The following is a 20,623-nucleotide window of genomic DNA, read 5'->3' as shown; positions in this document are numbered from 1 at the left end:
ATCAATATTTTTTCGATAATAAATTGACAACTTATCGATAAAAAATCTATAACCCTTCGATAACCTCTGTTATCGATATCAAATTTATAGCACATCTATAAAAAATCGATAATTTGCCTATACAACGTCGATAACACACCTGTAACAAACCGAGAACTCGTGTACAAAAGCAGAAAATAAGATCAACTCCGTGATATACCACCATCTACTCCTTTAAATCCTACAGGTGGCCTTCAGAAGAAAAAGACATTTTTTTTGAAATCTTTGCGGCCCAGTTCATTCAAGGCAGAGCAGAAAACCTGGGATTGTTGGCTCAGTTTGATAGTGATTTGACCAAAACGATTAAAACAATTTACGCAGCAGAAACGGATTTTAAAGAAAAATTTTAAAATTTCACTCTCAACGAAATAAGTATGCAGAAAAACCGAAATTAATATATATGGGTCATTCCGCCAAAAAAGATAGCTTTAAAAAAAACTGGAATGAAGTATTTGTTTTTAATGCATGAAAAACGTGAAACAGTCATAATGATTTTTCATGTCTCTTATTTACTAAAGATAAATTAGATATTTACAACTAACTAGTCAGTTAAAATTTACTCCCATCAATATAGTTATATTATTTGCTTCCAATTTAACTTGTCCCACCCATCACATGCTAAAATGAGCTTCTATTTTCTCTTTGTGATATATACAAATCATGTTTAGGTACAAATTGGTTATAAGTTTCTAATTAAAACATATGATAGAGTGAAATTTGAGAAGTTATCTGAAATTGTAAAGTTAAGTCAACCGTTACATACCGGGCGATGTCGTAGTCCCACCCGCCATTCTAAGAAAGCGGTCACTTTTTGTGGAACGACACACCTAAGTTGTATATTTCGAAACTTCTTTAAATACTCAAATTCGAATCAAAGTGTTCCACTATTCAATATGGAATACCCAATATGTAAAACTTTGTTATGAGGGATAGTTTTGGGAACATATTTACCTACGGGTTCTGATTTTATTTTATGGCTTTAGATACAAGACCTTTTGTTCACCCAACGTCAGTCCCATACTCACTTGTTTCTTGACCTTATTTTACTCAATTCTTTGAAAATTAGCTGTTCATCTGTGGGCAAGTGTATACTTATTTGCACATTTGTTATTACTTCAAAAATTTCAACACGTAGGTATGCCACACCAATTCTAATGCAAACAAACCGTCCTCTGCTTACTAATTAAAGGTCCATAAAAATTTAACTTCTGACAGCTGATGTTAAATATTTGTAAATTTATGACTTTATTATCAATAGTTAACATTCTATATACCTACAATGTATATTCATGCGTGCAGTAATATGGGAAACATGGAAATAATTACACGCTCCAAAAATGAAAAATAAGAAAAAGTATGTCACTGGGCTGGCGGATGCAATGAAGATTTTGACAACTAAATAACATGTTTACCGTTTTTAATAATTTCAAAAATATTACATTTTGGGCACGCAGGTAGCCATGAGTTTGTTCAGAATTGAAGTTATGGCCCAGCCACACTGAATTTTCTCACGCATTAAAACTCATGAAGCAGAATCGTACATCGTCACAAACGCGCAAGATGTTGCATTTCTAAGTATAACAGAACTACAGGCTTAGCAGTTGAAACATTTTCTGGCTTGCCCATTCGCGAAACACGATGCTGCAGAAAAAAATCGTATGTCGGGCCCATTATATACATATTTATGGACATTAATAACACCACCATTAATAATTCGCAATTTGCGACGCTTCTTCAATGCGACTTTAACTTGTTCTTGTATTCTCAGCCCTATATCATTATACTCAGCTGAGCAGAGCTCACAAAGCATATTAATTTTGTTCGCTTAACGGTACCCCGTAACGACATAAACTAATCGAGATAGATGTAGACTTCTATAGATCAAAATGATCTGGGCGAAAAAAGAAATTCATTTAGCTGTATCCGTCCGTTCGTCCGTAAACACGATAACTTGAGTAAATTTTGAGGTATCTTTATGAAATTTGGTTTGTAAGTTCTTGGGCACTCATCTCAGATCGCTATTTAAAATGAACGAAATCGGACTATAACCACGCCCACGTTTTCGATATCGAAAAATCGAAAAAGTGCGAAAATTATTAAAATTTTGGACAATGGGCGTGGCACCGCCCACTTTTAAAAGAAGGTAATTTAATTTTTCCAAAAGGAGCTTTTCGGCCGATAAATAAAAAGACAAAAACTTTTGTTTTTTCTTATTCTCCTACGCGTTTCGATGTTTTTTATAACATCTTCATCAGGGAGTCTGGTTTATTCTAATAAAACATAAAACGAAAAAACAAACATTAAAAAGTTATTAATAACTAACATCAAGCAATAACATATTTTCCAACAGTTCACTTAAATTTAACATAATACAATAACATTTGAACTGCAATTTAGTCTTTAGACGTAACATTTAACATAAAACGTTTACCTTTAACATAAAATGTTTCCTTTTTACATGTAACATTTATTAACAAAAACGTTCATTCAACAACATACATATATATACAAACTAGCACAATTAAAATTTTCGACTGCGTCCATTGCCTCGTCCATTGCATTTGATGGCAGTTGTGTATGCGCCGTTTATATTATTTACGTCTTCTTTGAAGTTTACCGTCTTCTCTATTTTTTGTTGTATGCGTAACCCTTCGAGTGTTAGTCGCGTCCTCTCTCTCCTCTCTATATCCAAAATCTTAACATTATCGAAGTCCGCTGTATGGCATTTGTTGGTTAGGTGCTCAGCAATAGCAGTAGTCGTTTTCATATTTTTCGCATCTGATTTGTGCTCACTAATTCGGATGCCCAATGATCTCTTCGTTGTACCAATATAAACTTTTTCGCACACTTCTCCTTCCTTTCCGTTGCATTTTATTTCGTAGACTACATCGTGTTGTTGTTCCTTGTTAATTTTGTCTTTTGTTTGTGTAAATATTTTATTTAGTGTTTGGTTTGGTTTATGTGCTAATGTTATGTTGTTGTTTCGCATAAAATTTTCCATTGATTTGTTGTCCGTTAGTCCTGGTATGTATGTTACACCTGTATATAGTCTCTTATTGTTTTCATTATTCAAATTTGCATTGTTGGTTACATTGTTAGTGCTGATTGTTTTTATTGTTGCCAGCCATGTGTCTATTAATTTATTAGGGTACGCATTTTTGTATAAAATATTTTTAATTTTTCGGTTGTTTTCAGTTATGAACTCCTGATCACTTAAATCGCGTACTTTCTTTATAAAGTTGATTGCCGTGTTTCTTTTTTGTATCCATGGTTGATTAGAATGATAGTTAATTATTCGCGACGATGCTACAGCTTTTGCATACCAATTCGTTTTCAACTTTTTATCCGATTTTATTATTTCCATATCTAGGAAGGCCAATTTATTTTCTTTCTCTTTTTCTACCGTGAATTGGATTTTTGGGTGTTGTGCGTTAAAAGTTTTTAAAATTTCTTCCACGTCCTTTGTTTTAATTATTGCAAATATATCGTCTACATACTTATTTATGTATTTGATATATATATCCCTGGATTTGAGCTCGGTGATGCTGTCGTCAAGTATTTTGTCTAGCACTATATATGCTACTGTAGGTGATAGGGGGTTTCCCATAGGCATTCCGTATACTTGTTGGTAGAATTTGCCGTCGTATGTGAAATAATTGTTGTCCCTCAAGCAGAATTCGAGGCAAGTTTGGAACTGTTTATTTGATAAAGTAGTGTGTTCTTTTAGTCTTTCCCATTTTCTCATTATTGTTCGAATGGCTAATAGTATGGGAATGTTTGTGAAGAGGGAAACTACATCAAACGATATTAGAATTTCATCTTCCGCTATGTTAACTTCTTGGAGGTTGTGTTTTAATTGGAGGGAATTTTTGACATTGAGGGTACCACATATTATGTTTTTTAAGGTCTGTCCAATGTGTTTTGAAAGTTTGTAGCATGGTACACCTACAGAAGATGAAATCGGTCTAAGTGGAGTTTGTTCTTTATGGATCTTGGGTAGTCCATACAATCTTGGCGCTGTAGCCGCAGTGCAAGTAAGTTGCTTCTTAAATTTTAAAGATATGTTTCTCTGCTTGTAAATGTCATTTATGATGTTGTTGTTTTTCCGTACTAGTTGTTGTGTAGGATTAGTTCTTATTGTTTTGTAAGTGTTTTTGTCGCTTAGTAGTTGTTCCATTTTTTGTTTATAGTCTACCTTGTACATTAGTACTGTTTTGTGTCCTTTGTCTGCGGTTGTAATTATTATATTGTCTTTATGTTGTTTCACGAAGTTCTTAGTGTCCTCAAAAACCTTCAATATAAGCTTATCTTTCGGAGTGTTATGGAGTTTGTTCTTGTAGGTATTTATTTTTGTAGCCACAGTGCATCTCAGTGCGTCTTTTTGTCTCTCATCTTCAATCCTTTGAATGCCTTGTTCAATGTCAGCGATCAGGTGTATGGGTGTAAACGTTTTCCTAGAAACTGGCAGTGCGAATTTTTTCCCCATTGACAATAACCAACGGCTCTCTGGGGGTACTATTATGTTGGTTTTGTTTACCAGCCAGTCCTCATTGGTTGAAGGTAATTTAATTTGGAAGCTGTAATTTGGCAGCTGAGTATGTAATGTTCGGTTACACCCGAAATTAGCCTTCCTTACTTGTTTTTGGCTAACTTTATTGTTTGGCCCATTAAATGCCGTTTGTTTGAAAAATTTGGTCAATTTGTATGCCAAATTTGTGTGAGTGTGAATGTATGGGTTTTTTGTTGCTCAACAAATTGTTGTCCATTTGTTTGTAGTTAAAAAAAACTTTGTTATTGACCAGTTTTGTCTGCCATATGACACCACATAGAATGCTGCTTAGTGAACAACAACACAACACAGAATAATGCTATGAACCAAGTAGTGAAAAATCATTAAACGCTTAAAATCATTAAGTGGGATTCAAAATTATTGAATATTTTAATAGCTTATGCATAAATTAATTTGTCGGTGGCGCGAAATAATGTTAGCGTAAATCATTAAGTGAATTCACAGAAGACTACGGCACTTAGAAGTGTAAATGTATGCGTGATTATACGATTTTGGTATATAAAAATACGTATTAAGATAAGTTAAGCTTGAATAATCGAAATAATCAATTTGTTATTTATTTTTTAATGAAGCTTTAATTAGCTAATGACCTATGTAGATATCTATTTATAACAACGTTAAAATATTTTTTTTAGTAATGCATTTAGTGGGTTGCATACATAAATATGTACTTACATACATGCTTGATATCTGAATTGTTAAAGTTTTTTTTGTAAGTTTACAGCTGTAATTAATCTGTCATCAAAATTTACATTCAAAAAATATCGTTTTTTAAATTGTATTTTTGCTTTGTTTTTTAATATTTGACTAACGTCCTGTTTTTCAGTGCGAGTTAAAACTCCAGTTAAAGATGACTAGAGTTTAACCCAGAGTTTATATAATTTTAAAGCTGACGACAAAGTGAAAGCGATTCTTTTTTTAAAGAAAATTTCTAATCCCTTTTTGGTAAAATTTTAGAAGCTTTCCGAAAATCTGGACCAAGGACGTTTATTTGCAAATTAATTCCTTCTTAGCTGGTAGATTATCTTATATGTTATTTCTATCCTATAAAATCCATATCTATAAAGTTTTGGTTGTAAAGGGATTCGTGCTATTAACGAGGCTGGGGCATTATTAGTCGTAGTGCTTATATATATTTACTATATTAAAATAATCTGTTAACAATTAAGGAAGGCTAAGTTCGGGTGTAACCGAACATTACATACTCAGTTGAGAGATATGGAGACAAAATAAGGGAAAATCAGCATGAAGGAAAATGAACCCAGGGTAACCCTGGAATGTGTTTGTCTGACATGTGTATCAAATCGAAGGTATTAACGGGCATTTTAAGAGGGAGTGGGCCCTAGTTCTATAGGTGGACGCCATTTAGGGATATCGCCATAAAGGCGGACCAGGGCTGAAAATAGAATTTGTTTGAACGATATGGGTATCAAATGAACGGTGTTACAGATTATTTTAAAAGGGCGAGGGCTTAGTTCTATAGGTGGACCAGGGGTGACTCCAGAATTTATTTGTACGATATGGGTATGAAATGAACGGTGTTAATGAGTATTTTAAAAGGCAGTGGGCCTCAGTTCTATATGTGGACGCCTTTTCGGGATATCGTTTTAAAGGTGGACCAGGGTTGACTCTAGAATGCGTTTGTACGATATGGGTATCAAATGAAAGGTGTTAATGAGTATTTTAAAAGGGAGTGGGCCTTAGTGCTATAGGTGGATGTCTTTTCGATTATCGCCATAATTGTGGACCAGGGGTGCCTCTATAATGTGTTTGTACGATATGGGTATCAAATTAAAGGTTAATGAGGGTTTTAAAAGGGAGTGGTTGTAGTTGTATATGTGAAGGCGTTTTCGAGAGATCTACCAAAATGAGGACCAGGGTGACCCAGAAAATCATCTGTCGAGTACCGCTAATTTATTTATATATGTAATACCACGAACAGTATTCCTGCCAAAATTCCAAGGGTTTTTAATTTCGCCCTGCAGAACTTTTTCATTTTCTTCTACTTAATATGGTGGGTGTCATACCCATTTTACAAAGTTTTTTTCTAAAGTTATATTTTGCGTCAATAAACCAATCCAATTACCATGTTTCATCCCTTTTTTCGTATCTGGTATAGAATTATGGCATTTCTTCATTTTTCGTAATTTTCGATATCGAAAAAGGGGGCTTGGTCATAGTCGGATTTCGGCCATTTTTTATACTAATACAAAGTGAGTTCAGCTAAGTACGTGAACTAAGTTCAGTAAAGATATATCGATTTTTGCTCTAGTTATCGTGTTAGCGGCCATGCGGAAGGACAGAAGGCCGACTGTGTATAAAAACTAGGCGTGGCTTCAACCGATTTCGCCCTTTTTCACAGAAAACAGTTATCGTCCTAGAATCTAAGCCCCTACCAAATTTCACAAGGATTGGTAAATTTTTGTTCGACTTATGGCATTAAAAGTATCCTAGACAAATTAAATGAAAAAGGGCGGAGCCACGCCCATTTTGAAATTTTCTTTTATTTTTGTATTTTGTTGTACCATATAATTACTGGAGTTGAATGTTGACATAATTTACTTATATCCTGTAAAGATATTAACTTTTTTTTTTTAATTTTACTTTAAAAAATTTTTTTTAAATCGTTCTCCGATTTTGCTAGTTTTTATTAGGCATACATATAGTAATAGGAGTAACGTTCCTGCCAAATTTCATCATGATATCTTCAACGACTGCCAAATTACAGCTTGCAAAACATCTAAATTAATTTCTTTTAAAAGTGGGCGCTGCCACGCCCATTGTCCATAATTTTACTAGTTTTCTATTCTGCGTCATATGTTCAACTCACCTACCAAGTTTCATCGCTTTATCCGTCTTTGGTAATGAATTATCGCACTTTTTCGATTTTCGAAATTTTCGATATCGAAACAGTGGGCGTAGTTATAGTCCGATATTGGTTCATTTTAAATAGCGATCTGAGATGAGTGCTCAGGAACCTACATACCAAATTTCATCAACATACCTAAAAATTTACTCAAACTATCGTGTTAACGGACGGACGGACATGGCTCAATCAAAATTTTTTTCCATACTGATGATTTTGATATATGGAAGTCTATAACTATCTCGATTCCTTTATATATGTACAACCATCAGTTATCCAATCAAAGTTAATATACTCTGTGAGCTCTGCTTAACTGAGTATAAAAACAAGTAAGGAAGGCTAAGTTCGGGTGTAACCGAACATTACATACTCAGTTGAGAGCTGTGGAGACAAAGTAAGGGAAATCACCATGTTGTACCTAGGGTAACCCTGGAATGTGTTTGTATGACATGTGTATCAAATGGAAGGTATTAAAGAGTATTTTAAGAGGAAGTGGACCATAGTTCTATAGATGGACGCCATTTAGGGATATCGCCATAACGGTGGACCAGGCCTGACTCTAGAATTTGTTTGTACGATATGGGTATCAAATGAAATGTGCTAATTAAAATTTTAAAAGGGAGTGGGCCTAAGTTCTATAGGTGGACGCATTTTCGAGATATCGCCATAACGGTGGACCAGGGGTGACTCTAGAATTTATTTTGTACGATATGGGTATCAAATGAAAGGTATTAATGAGTATTTTAAAGGGGCGTGGGCCTAAGTTCTATAGATGGACGCCGTTTCGAGATATCGCCATAAAGGTGGACCAGGGGTAACTCTAGAATTTATTTTGTACGATATGGGTATCAAATGAAAGGTATTAATGAGTATTTTAAAAGGGCGTAGGCCTAAGTTCTATAGATGGACGCCGTTTCGAGATATCGCCATAAAGATGGATCAGGAGTGACTCTAGAATTTGTTTGTACGATATGAGTATCAAATGAAAGGTGTTAATGAGTATTTTAAGAGGGCGTGGGCGTTAGTTCTATATGTGGACGCCTTTTCGAGATATCGCCATAAAGGTGGACCAGGGGTGACTCTAGAATTTGTTTGTACTATATGGGTATCAAATGAAAGGTGTTAATGAGTATTTTGAAAGGGAGTGGGCCTTAGTTCTATAGGTGGACGCCTTTTCGGAATATCGTTATAAAAGTGGACCAGGGTTGACTTTAGAATGCGTTTGTACAATATGGGTATCAAATGAAAGGTGTTAATGTGTATTTTAAAAGGGCGTAGGCCTTAGTTCTATAGGTGGACGCCTTTTCGAGATATCGCCATAAAGGTGGACCAGGGGTGACTCTAGAATTTGTTTGTACGATATGGGTATCAAATGAAAGGTGTTAATGAGTATTTTGAAAGGGAGTGGGCCTTAGTTCTATAGGTGGACGCCTTTCCGGAATACCGTTATAAAAGTGGACCAGGGGTGACTCTGGAATGCGTTTGTATAATATGGGTATCAAATGAAAGGTGTTAATGAGTATTTTAAAAGGGCGTGGGCCTTAGTTCTTAAGGTGGACGCCTTTTCGAAATATCGCCATAAAGGTGGACCAGGGGCGACTCTAGAATTTGTTTGTACGATATGGGTATCAAATGAAAGGTGTTAATGAGTATTTTAAAAAGGAGTGGGCCTTAGTTCTATATGTGGACGCCTTTTCGAGATATCGCCATAAACGTGGACCAAGGGTGACTCTAGAATGTGTTTGTACGATATGGGTATCAAATTAAAGGTATTAATGAGGGTTTCAAAAGGGAGTGGCCCTTAGTTGTATATGTGAAGGCGTTTTCGAGATATCGACCAAAATGTGTACCAGGGTGATCCAGAACATCATCTGTCGGGTACCGCTAATTTATTTATATATGTAATACCACGAACAGTATTCCTTCCAAGATTCCAAGGGCTTTTGATTTCGCCCTGCAAAATTTTTTCATTTTCTTCTACTTAATATGGTAGGTGTCACACCCATTTTACCAAGTTTTTTTCTAAAGTTATATTTTGCGTCAATAGACCAATACAATTACCATGTTTCATCCCTTTTTTCGTATTTGGTATATAATTATGGCATTTTTTTCATTTTTCGTAATTTTCGATGTCGAAAAAGTGGGCGTGGTCATAGTCGGATTTCGGCCATTTTTTACACCAATACAAAGTGAGTTCAGATAAGTACGTCAACTGAGTTTAGTAAAGATATATCGATTTGTGCTCAAGTTATCGGGTTAACGGCCGAGCGGAAGGACAGAAGGCCGACTGTGTATAAAAACTAGGCGTGGCTTCAACCGATTTCGCCCTTTTTCACAGAAAACAGTTATCATCCTAGAATCTAAGCCCCTACCAAATTTCACAAGGATTGGTAAATTTTTGTTCGACTTATGGCAGTAAAAGTATCCTAGACAAATTAAATGAAAAAGGGAGGAGCCACGCCCATTTTGAAATTTCCTTTTATTTTTGTATTTTGTTGTACCATATAATTACTGGAGTTGAATGTTGACATAATTTACTTATATCCTGTAAAGATATTCACTTTTTTTTTTAAATTTGACTTTAAAAAATTTTTTTTAAATCGTTCTCCGATTTTGCTAGTTTTTATTAGGCATACATATAGTAATAGGGGTAACGTTCCTGCCAAATTTCATCATGATATCTTCAACGACTGCCAAATTACAGCTTGCAAAACTTCTAAATTAATTTCTTTTAAAAGTGGGCGGTGCCACGCCCATTGTCCAAAATTTTACTAATTTTCTATTCTGCGTCATATGTTCAACTCACCTACCAAGTTTCATCGCTCTATCCGTATTTGGTAAGGAATTATCGCACTTTTTCGATTTTTCGAAATTTTCGATATCGAAAAAGTGGGCGTGGTTATTGTCCGATATCGTTCATTTTATATAGCGATCTGAAATGAGTGCCCAGGAACCTACATACCAAATTTCATCGAGATACCTCAAAATTTACTCAAGTTATCGTGTTAACGGGCAGACGGACGGACGGACGGACGAACCGCCGGACGGACATGGCTCAATCGAATTTTTTTCGATACTGATGATTTTGATATATGGAAGTCTATATCTATCTCGATTCCTTTTTACCTGTACAACCAACCGTTATGCAATCAAAGTTAATATACTCTGTGAGCTCTGCTCAACTGAGTATAATAAACGATTGCCAGCACACAAAGAAATATATTTTTACTATGGCACTATTGTGAATATTTGATTAGAACTAACACTGCATTACCGGCAGTTGCTAACATTCGCCAGATGGCAGCGTAAGCGCATGTAAGTTTACACATGTTTGATTGATAGAACAGCTGATTTCTGTGGATATTTGATATGAGACTTGTATATTTGTTGCGCAAGCTGCGCACGGGTCCGGCTCGTATAAAGGAAATTCTGTTTGGTCGTACCTTTTTTGCAAGGTCAGCAGTGGACTACATGGTGATCATAGACTCAGATAAGTGAACCAGTTGAGAATACCACAGCCACGCTTCCAGCTTAAGATAACCTTACAGTAGCCTGCTAGAGACCACTCTCTAGGAATGTGTCCTGAAAAGTAGCGTTTTGATAAACTCAGAGCAGTATAGAAGTCTAAAAGGGAGCTCAAGGTCAGCAACTGATTGGACCTTATCAGGCTTCAGACATGGTAAATCTACTATCGACCAGATCTTCACGATATGTCAGATCCTGGAGAAGACTCACGATAAGAGAATCGACATTCACCCTCTTTTCGCCCACTTCAAAGCAGCACGAAAATAACTGCTTGCATGCTGATATGTCTGAATTTAAGTTCCTGCAAAGTGAATAAGGCTCTGCAATACCAACTGTCTTATATGGATTGGACGAGACTTCAGACAATGCGACTCCCTTTCGTGCGATTTCTTTAACATAATTCAGGAAAAGATAGTAAGCAGACCAAAACCGTGTCGGTACAATCTGTTATCAGAGCGTACAAGTACTGGCGTATGCTGATGATATTGATATTATTGGCTTGAACAAGCGCGCTGTGAGTTCTGTCTTCTCGTGACTAGACAAAAAGTAAAAAAAGGGACTCTTGCTGTAAATAAGGACAGGACAAAGTATTTGCTGTCATGCAAGAAAGAATCGGCCTTTGCCAAGGCGCGAGTCTGTAAAGGATTTTCTCTATTTGGGAAACCAGCATTACCAGCAAAAACAATGTCAGTTTAGAAATCAAACGGAAGTTAACTCTTGCCAACAAGCGCTACTTTGAACTGGGTCGGCAATTGAAAAGTAAAGTCCTCTCTCGACGAACAAAAATCGCACTCTTCGAGTAGCCCATCATACCGGTCTTGATGCATGGCTCGGAATCATGGATGGTGTCGAGTGAAGATGAGATGGCTCTTGGAGTGTTCGGAGAATAGTTCTCTGGAAATGTTTAGGTCCTGTCCGTGATGCCTGTGGCAATTATCGAAGGAGGTATACTCATGAGCTTTGCGCAGATATGACGATAGTGCAGCTAATAAAAGCCCAAAGACGTCGCTGACTAGGACATGTTATGCGAATGAACAAAGACGCTCAGGCCAAGAAAGTATTTCAGTAGACACAGCAGTTTGTAAGCAAATGCAGGGGAGACCTCCACTGAGTTGGGAGAGGCAGGTGGAAGAAGACCTGACCTCCCTTGGTGCTGCCAATTGGAGTTAGTTATCGCTGAACAGGGATAGCTCACGTGATTTGTTACGAAACGATCAAAATCGCTAAGGCGGCTAAAAGCTAATTAATGATGATGAATATACTCTGGTAGTTTTTTATTGTCAATACTCTCTCCCAATAAATGTGGATTCTTTAGACGGAAATTCAAACGAGCTAGGAGGAAGGTGCGCAGAGAATTCTTCAGAGCTTTAAAAATATGCACAACTTCAATATTATTTTCTTTTCCATATAATTGTTAAGGAAGCAAAATTCCTTTTAAAACAAAAAAGATATTTGCAATCTTGCTTGGTAGAAGTAGCAAAAGGATGGTCGACTCACCACTTGAGTGGTAGGAGGGCGAACACTGAACTTACAGTTGCACTTCGTTAACATAGTTGTCATCACACAAACAAAACAATTAAGAAAGTACTGCAAGATCTCTTATATACATACATATGCGTGTAAGTAATTATTTCAGTAAGATTTACATATCCATAAAATATTATTTCTGAGCTTGTCAGATGGCCTGAACACTTAAACTATAAACTGCAAAAAAATTCTTAAAAGATTTCCGCCTGTAGCACGGAATTGGTGGTCATCCACAAAAAATTTTAAAACCAATATTATGCAATCAGCAGTCTCAAATGCAATAATAAATAAACAAAAGATTTATATAACAATTTTATAGTAAGCTATAAAAATTATTTTGAAAATACAATACACCATATACAATAAAATATAGCTTTCACTGATCGTAAAATGTAAATGTTCTCGTGCAGACGACCTGTGGCTATGCTGTGTTAGGGTAAGCGAATAAAGTAGCGGAAATATTTATTTTCTTAATATACATCGATAAATAAGGTAATGTAGTTCCAAGATTTTAATAGGCATCTTTCGAAGACAATGGCGGTGTCTGGTTTGTGAAATATATGAAATATGTAAGGACTGTGTAGATCGAAATTGAACAAATCGACACAGATTCTTGAAAACTCTGAAACATGTTGCAAGCCTTTTTATGAGAAACAGTATTCCTGAACCGACTATCCTAGTTAAGAAAAACTGTGTAACCGAAAACCAACTGAGAATTTGTTGTTTAATATAAATTCTTCATCTTTTTTTGTTGTTGCTTAGCACAAAGCATAATAACACGACATCAGGACGGACAAGGCGACAGTTGTTTAGATTATACCTTGTAAATCTCTTAAAAGAATTTTCTTCTGGGAGAGAGATTCGATCAAAGTCACGTTCAAATTGTTCTATGATTGCATGTATCAAAGCCATGCATTGTTGTTCGCAGGCGCTCCATGAACATGTTTGTGCTATTTTTAGAAGCGTAATTTTGAAATGCGAAAATTCTATTTATGTTAAAACGAGCCGGACCCGCCCATCTTGCGCAACAAATATAAAAGTATCATATCAAATATCAAGAGAAATCAGCTGTTCTATCAATCAAACATGTATAAACTTACATGCGCTTACGCTGCCATTTGGCGAATGTTAGCAACTACCGGTAATGCAGTGTTAGTTCTAATCAAATGTTCACAATAGTGCCATAGAACATATAGATTTCTTTGTGTGCTCACTCACAATCGTTTATTTTTAACAAATTATTTTAATAAAATATAGCTAAACAAAACCACTACGACTAATAATGTCCAAAGCTCGCTAATAGCCCGAATTCCCATCTTTGCAACCAAAACTTTATTTATAGATTTGGATTCCAAATAAGAGCGAAAAAGGGACCTGTACATAAAAACAGCAATTAGAAATAATATATAAGATTAAATAAAATGTATGTTATTGAAATATCGATCCTGATTGAAGTTTAAGGAACTTAACCTAGCGCATTACGACTCTCACACACAAAAAAATAATGTGGAATGTTAACACTTTTCGGTGTAATATCAAAATTAATTTTGGTGTACTTTCAAATTTAACACCAAAATAGTGCAATGTGAAAACATTTGGTGTAATTTTATAGTATTACATTTTCTGAAGTGATATCAAAACTAATTTTCCACAAAGTGCAGTTTTGACATCAAAATGTTTTTGTGTGCAATAATTTCCATCTTTCGTAATTACTTAATTATTTTATTTATCACTTCTATAACTTCTCATATTACAATATGCTGTCAGTTGTGACACCAGTATGTTCTAGGGGTTAAATTGAGTGCAGACTTCGTCGAGATATTGATGGAGGAAATATATTTCTTCCTATATTTCAGAAGGTGATAGCCTATGTCTGCAAAATTTTGAGAAGCAAGACTTGCAACGGTTTGCTGGGTTGACCACAGAGTACAGGAAGATTCGGCAATACTACATGCGACGATTTGTTTCTCCTTGAAATATAGTAAGCAGGTAGCGGTGTATAAAACTACCTGGCTATATTAAGACCATACGACTTTATAGACTATAGTCCTACACCACTAGTCACAGCTTTGCAGAACACGATTATTCGACGGCATTGTGGATGATAAGGTGAAATAACACCATCGGAAGCCTGAGCCACCGACTGCTATGAGACACGGATGCCATCACTACCACTTAAACTCCAATATGATATAGATTATGTGGTAACACAAAGGTACTACTTTTGGGAGGTAACCTAAACTTCGGGGTTTTCAATATTTTTAAATCAGTATTGCCCCTACAAGCGGAGGATACCTGTTTGAATGCTAAAACTTATGAGCTTAGGTAGGGACGATTAAGATTTCTTTGGCTCTACTTTCTTTGATACGAATCAGATTTATCTGCACTCCTATATGTATGAGTGCCCTTCAGGCACTCGCTTTCTTAGTCAAGTCAAACCCAAGCCTGTCCTAGCACATAATAAATGTAGATACATGTTCCTAAAGTTTTTGAAATCGGTCTGGTCATAGGCTTTCCTTAAAAATTCATCTAAGGTGCAGTTGTTACTCCTGTGGTGTACAGAGAGATTCATTTGTTTGGTTATTGGGTTCAATCGATACTGATTTTTTTAGAGTATCTAGCCATGGAGCGTCCTATGTTATGTCAGTTGGCAGACCCGAAATATCCTCAATGGCGGTAGACATTCCCCACCTACTTGAGCTCATATGCCAATATAAGTAGTTAAATATAGAGAGCAAATATGACGATCGAAGAATGCGTCTCTACTTGGAAAATCACTCAGTCTCTGTGGACTGCTACAACAAAAAAAAGAACTGTGGACATTATTGTGTCCCAGCGAAAACGAGATGAAACCTAATTAACGGTTAAGAGCTAATCAAATAAGTGTTAGTGGATATGTGAGAAATTTCTCAACTTGGAAACACCAGGGAAAGTGGCCGAAAATTGTTGACTTAGCGAGCTTTGGCTAGCAGCTAAAGCGCACATGACTTTTGTTTACATTTCTGTTTGCTACTGAGCGTTACTTTTTGGAGATCGGCAAAACAAAAAGATTTTGAAAGCGTTAAAAGCTTAAGCAAAAATGTATTTCGTGTGTCAGATCTATATGCGAGGCCAATAACGCAATTTCAAGAGCATGGTCAGTTACTAAGCCTGGGTATTGGCGCTAGTTTTGTGGTGTAAACTCAGTAAGTTAGCACTAAAACACCAAGCGAGTTTTTAACGCTGCTGGGCAGTGAGTTGGTGGTTTCATGAGTCGAATGATGTTTGTGTGTCAGGCACGAATTTGGTGTTATTGGCGCTGCTAGCGACGTAGAGTTGATGACAGCAGTGCTGGTAATTCAGCACGAGAGCATGAGAAAGCAATAATCGTCTGAGTTCTATGTTATTGGTTGTGATTTCTACTATTCCGCAGCACTTTTCTATCTTGTTACCCGACGCTCCTAAATCAGAGTTGATAATCGAATAGATTTGTTAGCAGATTAAATGGCTGTTAACACAATAGCTGTCAAGAGATGTTACTCCAAAAGTTTTTAGCAGCCAGGGAGGAAGTGAGTTGAAGTGTTGCCATCTCATAAAGAGTTTTTACTAGTCTGTGGTTACTGGCACCATATGCGCCACGCCGTCACCAAATAGTGTGTCAGCATCAGTAACTCCACCCTTGGTGTCAACTCAATAACTCAACACTTTACAGAGTTACACAGCCTTATCAGTTACGAAGCAATTGTTAGATGAGCAGGTTATGCGCGTTGATATGATGTAACATAGGTATTGTTATTCATTCTAGCTTACATTAAAATACTATTATTGTCGGAGTCATGTCGCGTCGATACTTGCTTTAAGCATTAAAATCATCACATTCAAACATTATCATGGACAAATTGTTCTAACTTTTTTCTTCACCCTAATGTGAATATGCTAGTGAAAATTTGGTTCTTTTGGATTACCGTGCTGTAACATCAATGATAAGATGATGTCTGGAGTGGAAGAGCATAAACGTCATATATTAAAGAACTTTAACATGCCTAATCGACATAATCGGCCTAAAATCAAACGTTACTATTGACATCTTATTTAGCTGTTCGATGCTACGGATATTAAGTAGGAGGCATACTTATTAAGTTAAGCTTCGATTTTATGAAGTAAGAATAAATTAATATATTTTTATGTCAACAATTTCTGGACCTAAATCTCTTAATTGAAAACAGGTTCTTTATTGTAAGAGAAACCAAAATAACGTAACGACTTACTGCTTTTCTTGAGTATTCATTGTTGTTGCTATATTAGCTGTTGCTGCTGAGTCTGCTACTTTTTTCACTAATTTGGAAGTTTTACATGCTTTAGAGTTCTCCGCCGCGACCTCTGCCTCACGCGCCACATATTTCATATCCGTCTCATCGTTCGTTGCTTGTAACTGCGCCAACTGCTCCTCAATATCACTTAGCTGCGCATCATCGGCTATGGGCGCTACATTGTTGCAATTAGAATCACCGTAGCAGGAAAGCATCCAAACAGCATTACGATTTCGACAAACTTTCAAATTGCGCAAATCAGCAACATCAAGCGTTGATGGTTGCAATGTGGCGTTCGTTGTTGTTGTTGTTGGTGCTATTGTTGTTTTGATTGTAGTTTTTGTTGCTAATGCTTTGACAGTTATTGACATTTTTTCCTCATTTGTGACAACTTTATTTCCATCAACTTGCGCGCCTTTGCTTACCAATTCCCCCGCTGACTCGCGCAATGACGCTTTTGCATTTAGAATTTTCTTCGTCGTTGCAGCTCTGGGAGCGCGATGCCTGGCCGCTTTTTCATCACGTCGCAAATTAGCTGTAAGCTGTGCTACCTCTGCCTCAATCAGTGCATCCTCAATATCTTCAACATTATAGTCTGCGTAACGTCCAACATTCGCACTGCTCATATTAGGCCGTCCAGCACGCGCGCCACCATGCGACGTCAGCAGCAGCGTTGGTGAGCTACAACTTGCTTCAGATTGTGTTTCTCCATCACCGCATGATATACCCGATGAAAGAAATGTGTCATCTAAATTACGCTGGTCGTGTTCTTGCTTTTGTGACTTTTGCTGATTAGAGCTAAACTTTTTGTTGGGCGCGCAGTACAGCTGACTTATGTGCGCCTGTTTGCGCGGCGTCTCCACTTTGTCAAAGCGCTCATTTGGCAATGACTCAAAACAACTTTGGCGACTGGTGGAACGACTAAAATCATAGCTAATGAAACTGGACTGTTGCGAATGTGTTTGTGAGGCGGCCGAGGGTGACGGCAGTGAGTTAACAATGGTTGACAATAATTGTTTACTATTAGTTGCTTGTGTGGCGCCCGTTGGCGCGCTCACTGCAGGCAAGGTTTGTGACAATGCGCTTGCATCAAGTGATATTTCATGTGGCAGCAGTGACAATTTTAACGGTGCCAAATCACGCGGATGTTGTTGTTGGTTTTTTTGCGTTTTTATTTGTAAATGTTGCGTGGTTTTTTCTTGTTGCTGTTGCTTATGCGCGCTCTGCTCTTGCTTATTTGATTGCCTGTGACAGCGCGCTTTGACCATATTCGGTTGCGCTGTGACTGTTGCATTGTCGGCACTTAACGCTTGCCTGCCAACTAAAGCGCTACTGCCTTTACACGCACGCCGCTGTGCTTTGTCAATACCATTTTGTTTATAATTTGTATTTTGCTTGGTTCCATTTGTGTTCGCGGTTAACTTTTCGCACTCACTCATCAATGTAGTATTGTTGTCTGTAAATGGTGTGCGGTGGTAATGTTGGTGCTTTTGGCTATAATATGGTGCCTTAAATTTTTTCAACGTTAACTTCCTGACTTTCGAGACGCTCGTTTTGTGGCAGCTACTGTCGACGCGTTGCAATAGGCCGCTACCACCCAGGCCTATTTTGCTGCATGTTTTCTTGCGTGCGCTTCTGATGTTCGCAGCATGCGCGCTGGACGCTTCATCAAATTTGGAAAGCGCGTCATTAAATGTTTTTTGCGCACCTATACGCCTGCGACTGCGCCTTATGCTGGGCATGTTGCGTGGAAATAATTTTGCATAATCATTTAATGAACGCTGTGAGGCACTCCTGCTATCCTGTGAGACAGCCGCGTCCGCGGATTTTGGTGGCGCAGCAGGCGCGCCTGTATTTGATGCGGCGCGTACACTTTTTGCTTTGTGTTTTGTTTCCCGCGCACTAGATTTTGGTTTCTCATTTTCTTCACTGCTTTTTATCGCCAGCGTTTCGCCTATGCCACAACTTATTTCATGATAAAACTTCGTCGGATCATGACCGTAAACAAAACATATTTTCCACCAATTTTTTGTCGCAAGGAATTGGGCGCGGCGACCCAACGATTTGGTAAATGGCAAATGTGGCTGCGCGCCCGTTTTTGTATTCAATGCTTGTAAAGCGTGCGACATTTTACTGTTGTGTATAAATCAAGCACCTTTTAAGAAACTGCATTATTTTACTGTTTTTTTTTTCTTCAAATTTGTTTGTAACACAAAACACTACTTGCAATATTAATAAATCAATTTAGCGCTACACTGCGGCGTAGTCACGCGCCCACCACCTCAAACCGACGCCTCTGTGCGCTATTGACCAATACATACTAAATTTTATATACAAAAATTTAAAAATAAGATTTGGTTCACAATGGTTTCTTTTCTACTTGACACGCCTTTCTTCAGTATACAATGTTGAATGCCACATAAATCGAACAGGAAGATTTTGCAAACATAATCACAAAAAACCAGTAAAACAACCGCGCACTCCCATCTATGTTGCACGCGCGGCCAATTTCGTATTGTAATTGTAAATCGATCGACCGAAATACTAAATTTTGCAGCGCTCGTCTGCCAGCCTACAGGCAATTACAGTCAATGCCAATTATTGTGATATGAACACACAAGCGATCAGCGCGCGATCATGTTCTAATTACGTGCGCCGCATGCATTTAAGTGCGAAGAATAAATCCGCTTTGATATCGCGTAAACATTAAAATTATTTGCGCTGTAAAACGTATGTTATTTATGTAGTAAATGTTTGCCGTTTTCGTCATTTACACAAACTAAACCAAAAATTACTTTCTGCGCATGCGTGTAGAAAGTTTTTTTACGAACCGCGCGCGCTTTAAATGTACATCTAAATACGCCAATGTTTCGTGGTAAACTAACCACTTGTTGGTATCTCGATCATCAGCAAAGTGGCAGTGCAGGCGCTATAGTAGTCAACAAACCAATATCACCAACGCTATCAACAAGTGGTGCAGGGGCTATAGTTGTCAACACACCAATATAACCAACGCTATCAACAAGTGGTGAGATCAGCAGTGTGGTATGCGATCAGCATATAAACAAACAAAAAAAACGATCACCCAACCTTGTTTAGCTAAGAAGATTTTGAAAAGAAAGTTGAGTTTCAAAAATAATGCAGAAGCAGCGCTGCAGAAGCATGCGCTGCAGAGCAGGTGTATGAATACAAAACGAAACTGTTAGTCAACATATCCACCACTATCATTGAGGTAAGTACCCAAACAGCATAGCGGAATGATACAAGGTGGCAGCATGGTGACATACCCACAAACATAAATAAAAATTCCATGTACTTTGTTTTTGTAAATTCGATTGACAAATGTCAAAATCGTACTGCGCCGTAAGTTGATGTATCAAATCAAATAAAAAAAGTTTATAATCAGCTGTTCCATGCTGCCACCTTGTATCGTTGCGCCATGCCAAACAGTAACATAAATCATACGCGATAATTTTTCTCTGCTCATCTGCGCACAAAGTAGTCACAAGCAATCGCGCTAGACACTAATTTTGCAATAGCGCGTATAGCTTAATCCACCACCAATGAATTATTTTTGTGGCACAAACAGGTGCGCTGCTAACCAAGCCATGCTCTAAAATTCTAACAAATTCTCATTTCTCAATGCTTGCAATTTAATTCATATCTTCGGTATTCTATTCATCAGCCGTGAGCGCGTAATATTTTCATGTGGTGAAAATGCCCATACTTATGCGGCAGTTACCCACCGACGTGTGCCGTACGTAAGGACGTTTGTCGTACGAAGCACGTTTTACCGAACTCTCAAGC

General features: G+C 37.3%; 2 protein-coding genes across 2 annotated transcripts in view; both read right to left on the bottom strand.

The window, feature by feature from the left end:
- esn (espinas) overlaps positions 1-17,844 on the bottom strand; it is a 158,026-nt gene extending 140,182 nt beyond the window's left edge. The window contains exon 1 of the mRNA XM_067776072.1: positions 16,775-17,844. Coding sequence (XP_067632173.1) covers positions 16,775-17,442 — 668 coding nt within the window. The 5' untranslated portion in view covers positions 17,443-17,844. The remainder of the gene's footprint in view (positions 1-16,774) is intronic.
- LOC137246132 (uncharacterized) lies at positions 17,570-19,648 on the bottom strand. Its single transcript, XM_067777223.1, has 2 exons — positions 17,649-19,648; positions 17,570-17,589 (listed from the first exon to the last, which is right to left on the bottom strand). The coding sequence occupies exons 1-2, from the start codon at positions 18,943-18,945 to the stop codon at positions 17,570-17,572; spliced, it is 1,317 nt and encodes a 438-aa protein (XP_067633324.1). The 5' UTR covers positions 18,946-19,648.
- Between the last annotated feature and the right edge of the window lie 975 nt (positions 19,649-20,623).

This window comes from Eurosta solidaginis, chromosome 3 (genome assembly GCF_040869045.1).
Source record: "Eurosta solidaginis isolate ZX-2024a chromosome 3, ASM4086904v1, whole genome shotgun sequence".
In the NCBI taxonomy this organism is placed as follows: Eukaryota; Metazoa; Arthropoda; class Insecta; order Diptera; family Tephritidae; genus Eurosta; species Eurosta solidaginis.
The sequence above is the reverse complement of the archived record's forward strand: the minus strand, read 5'-3'. Positions and strand labels throughout refer to the sequence as shown.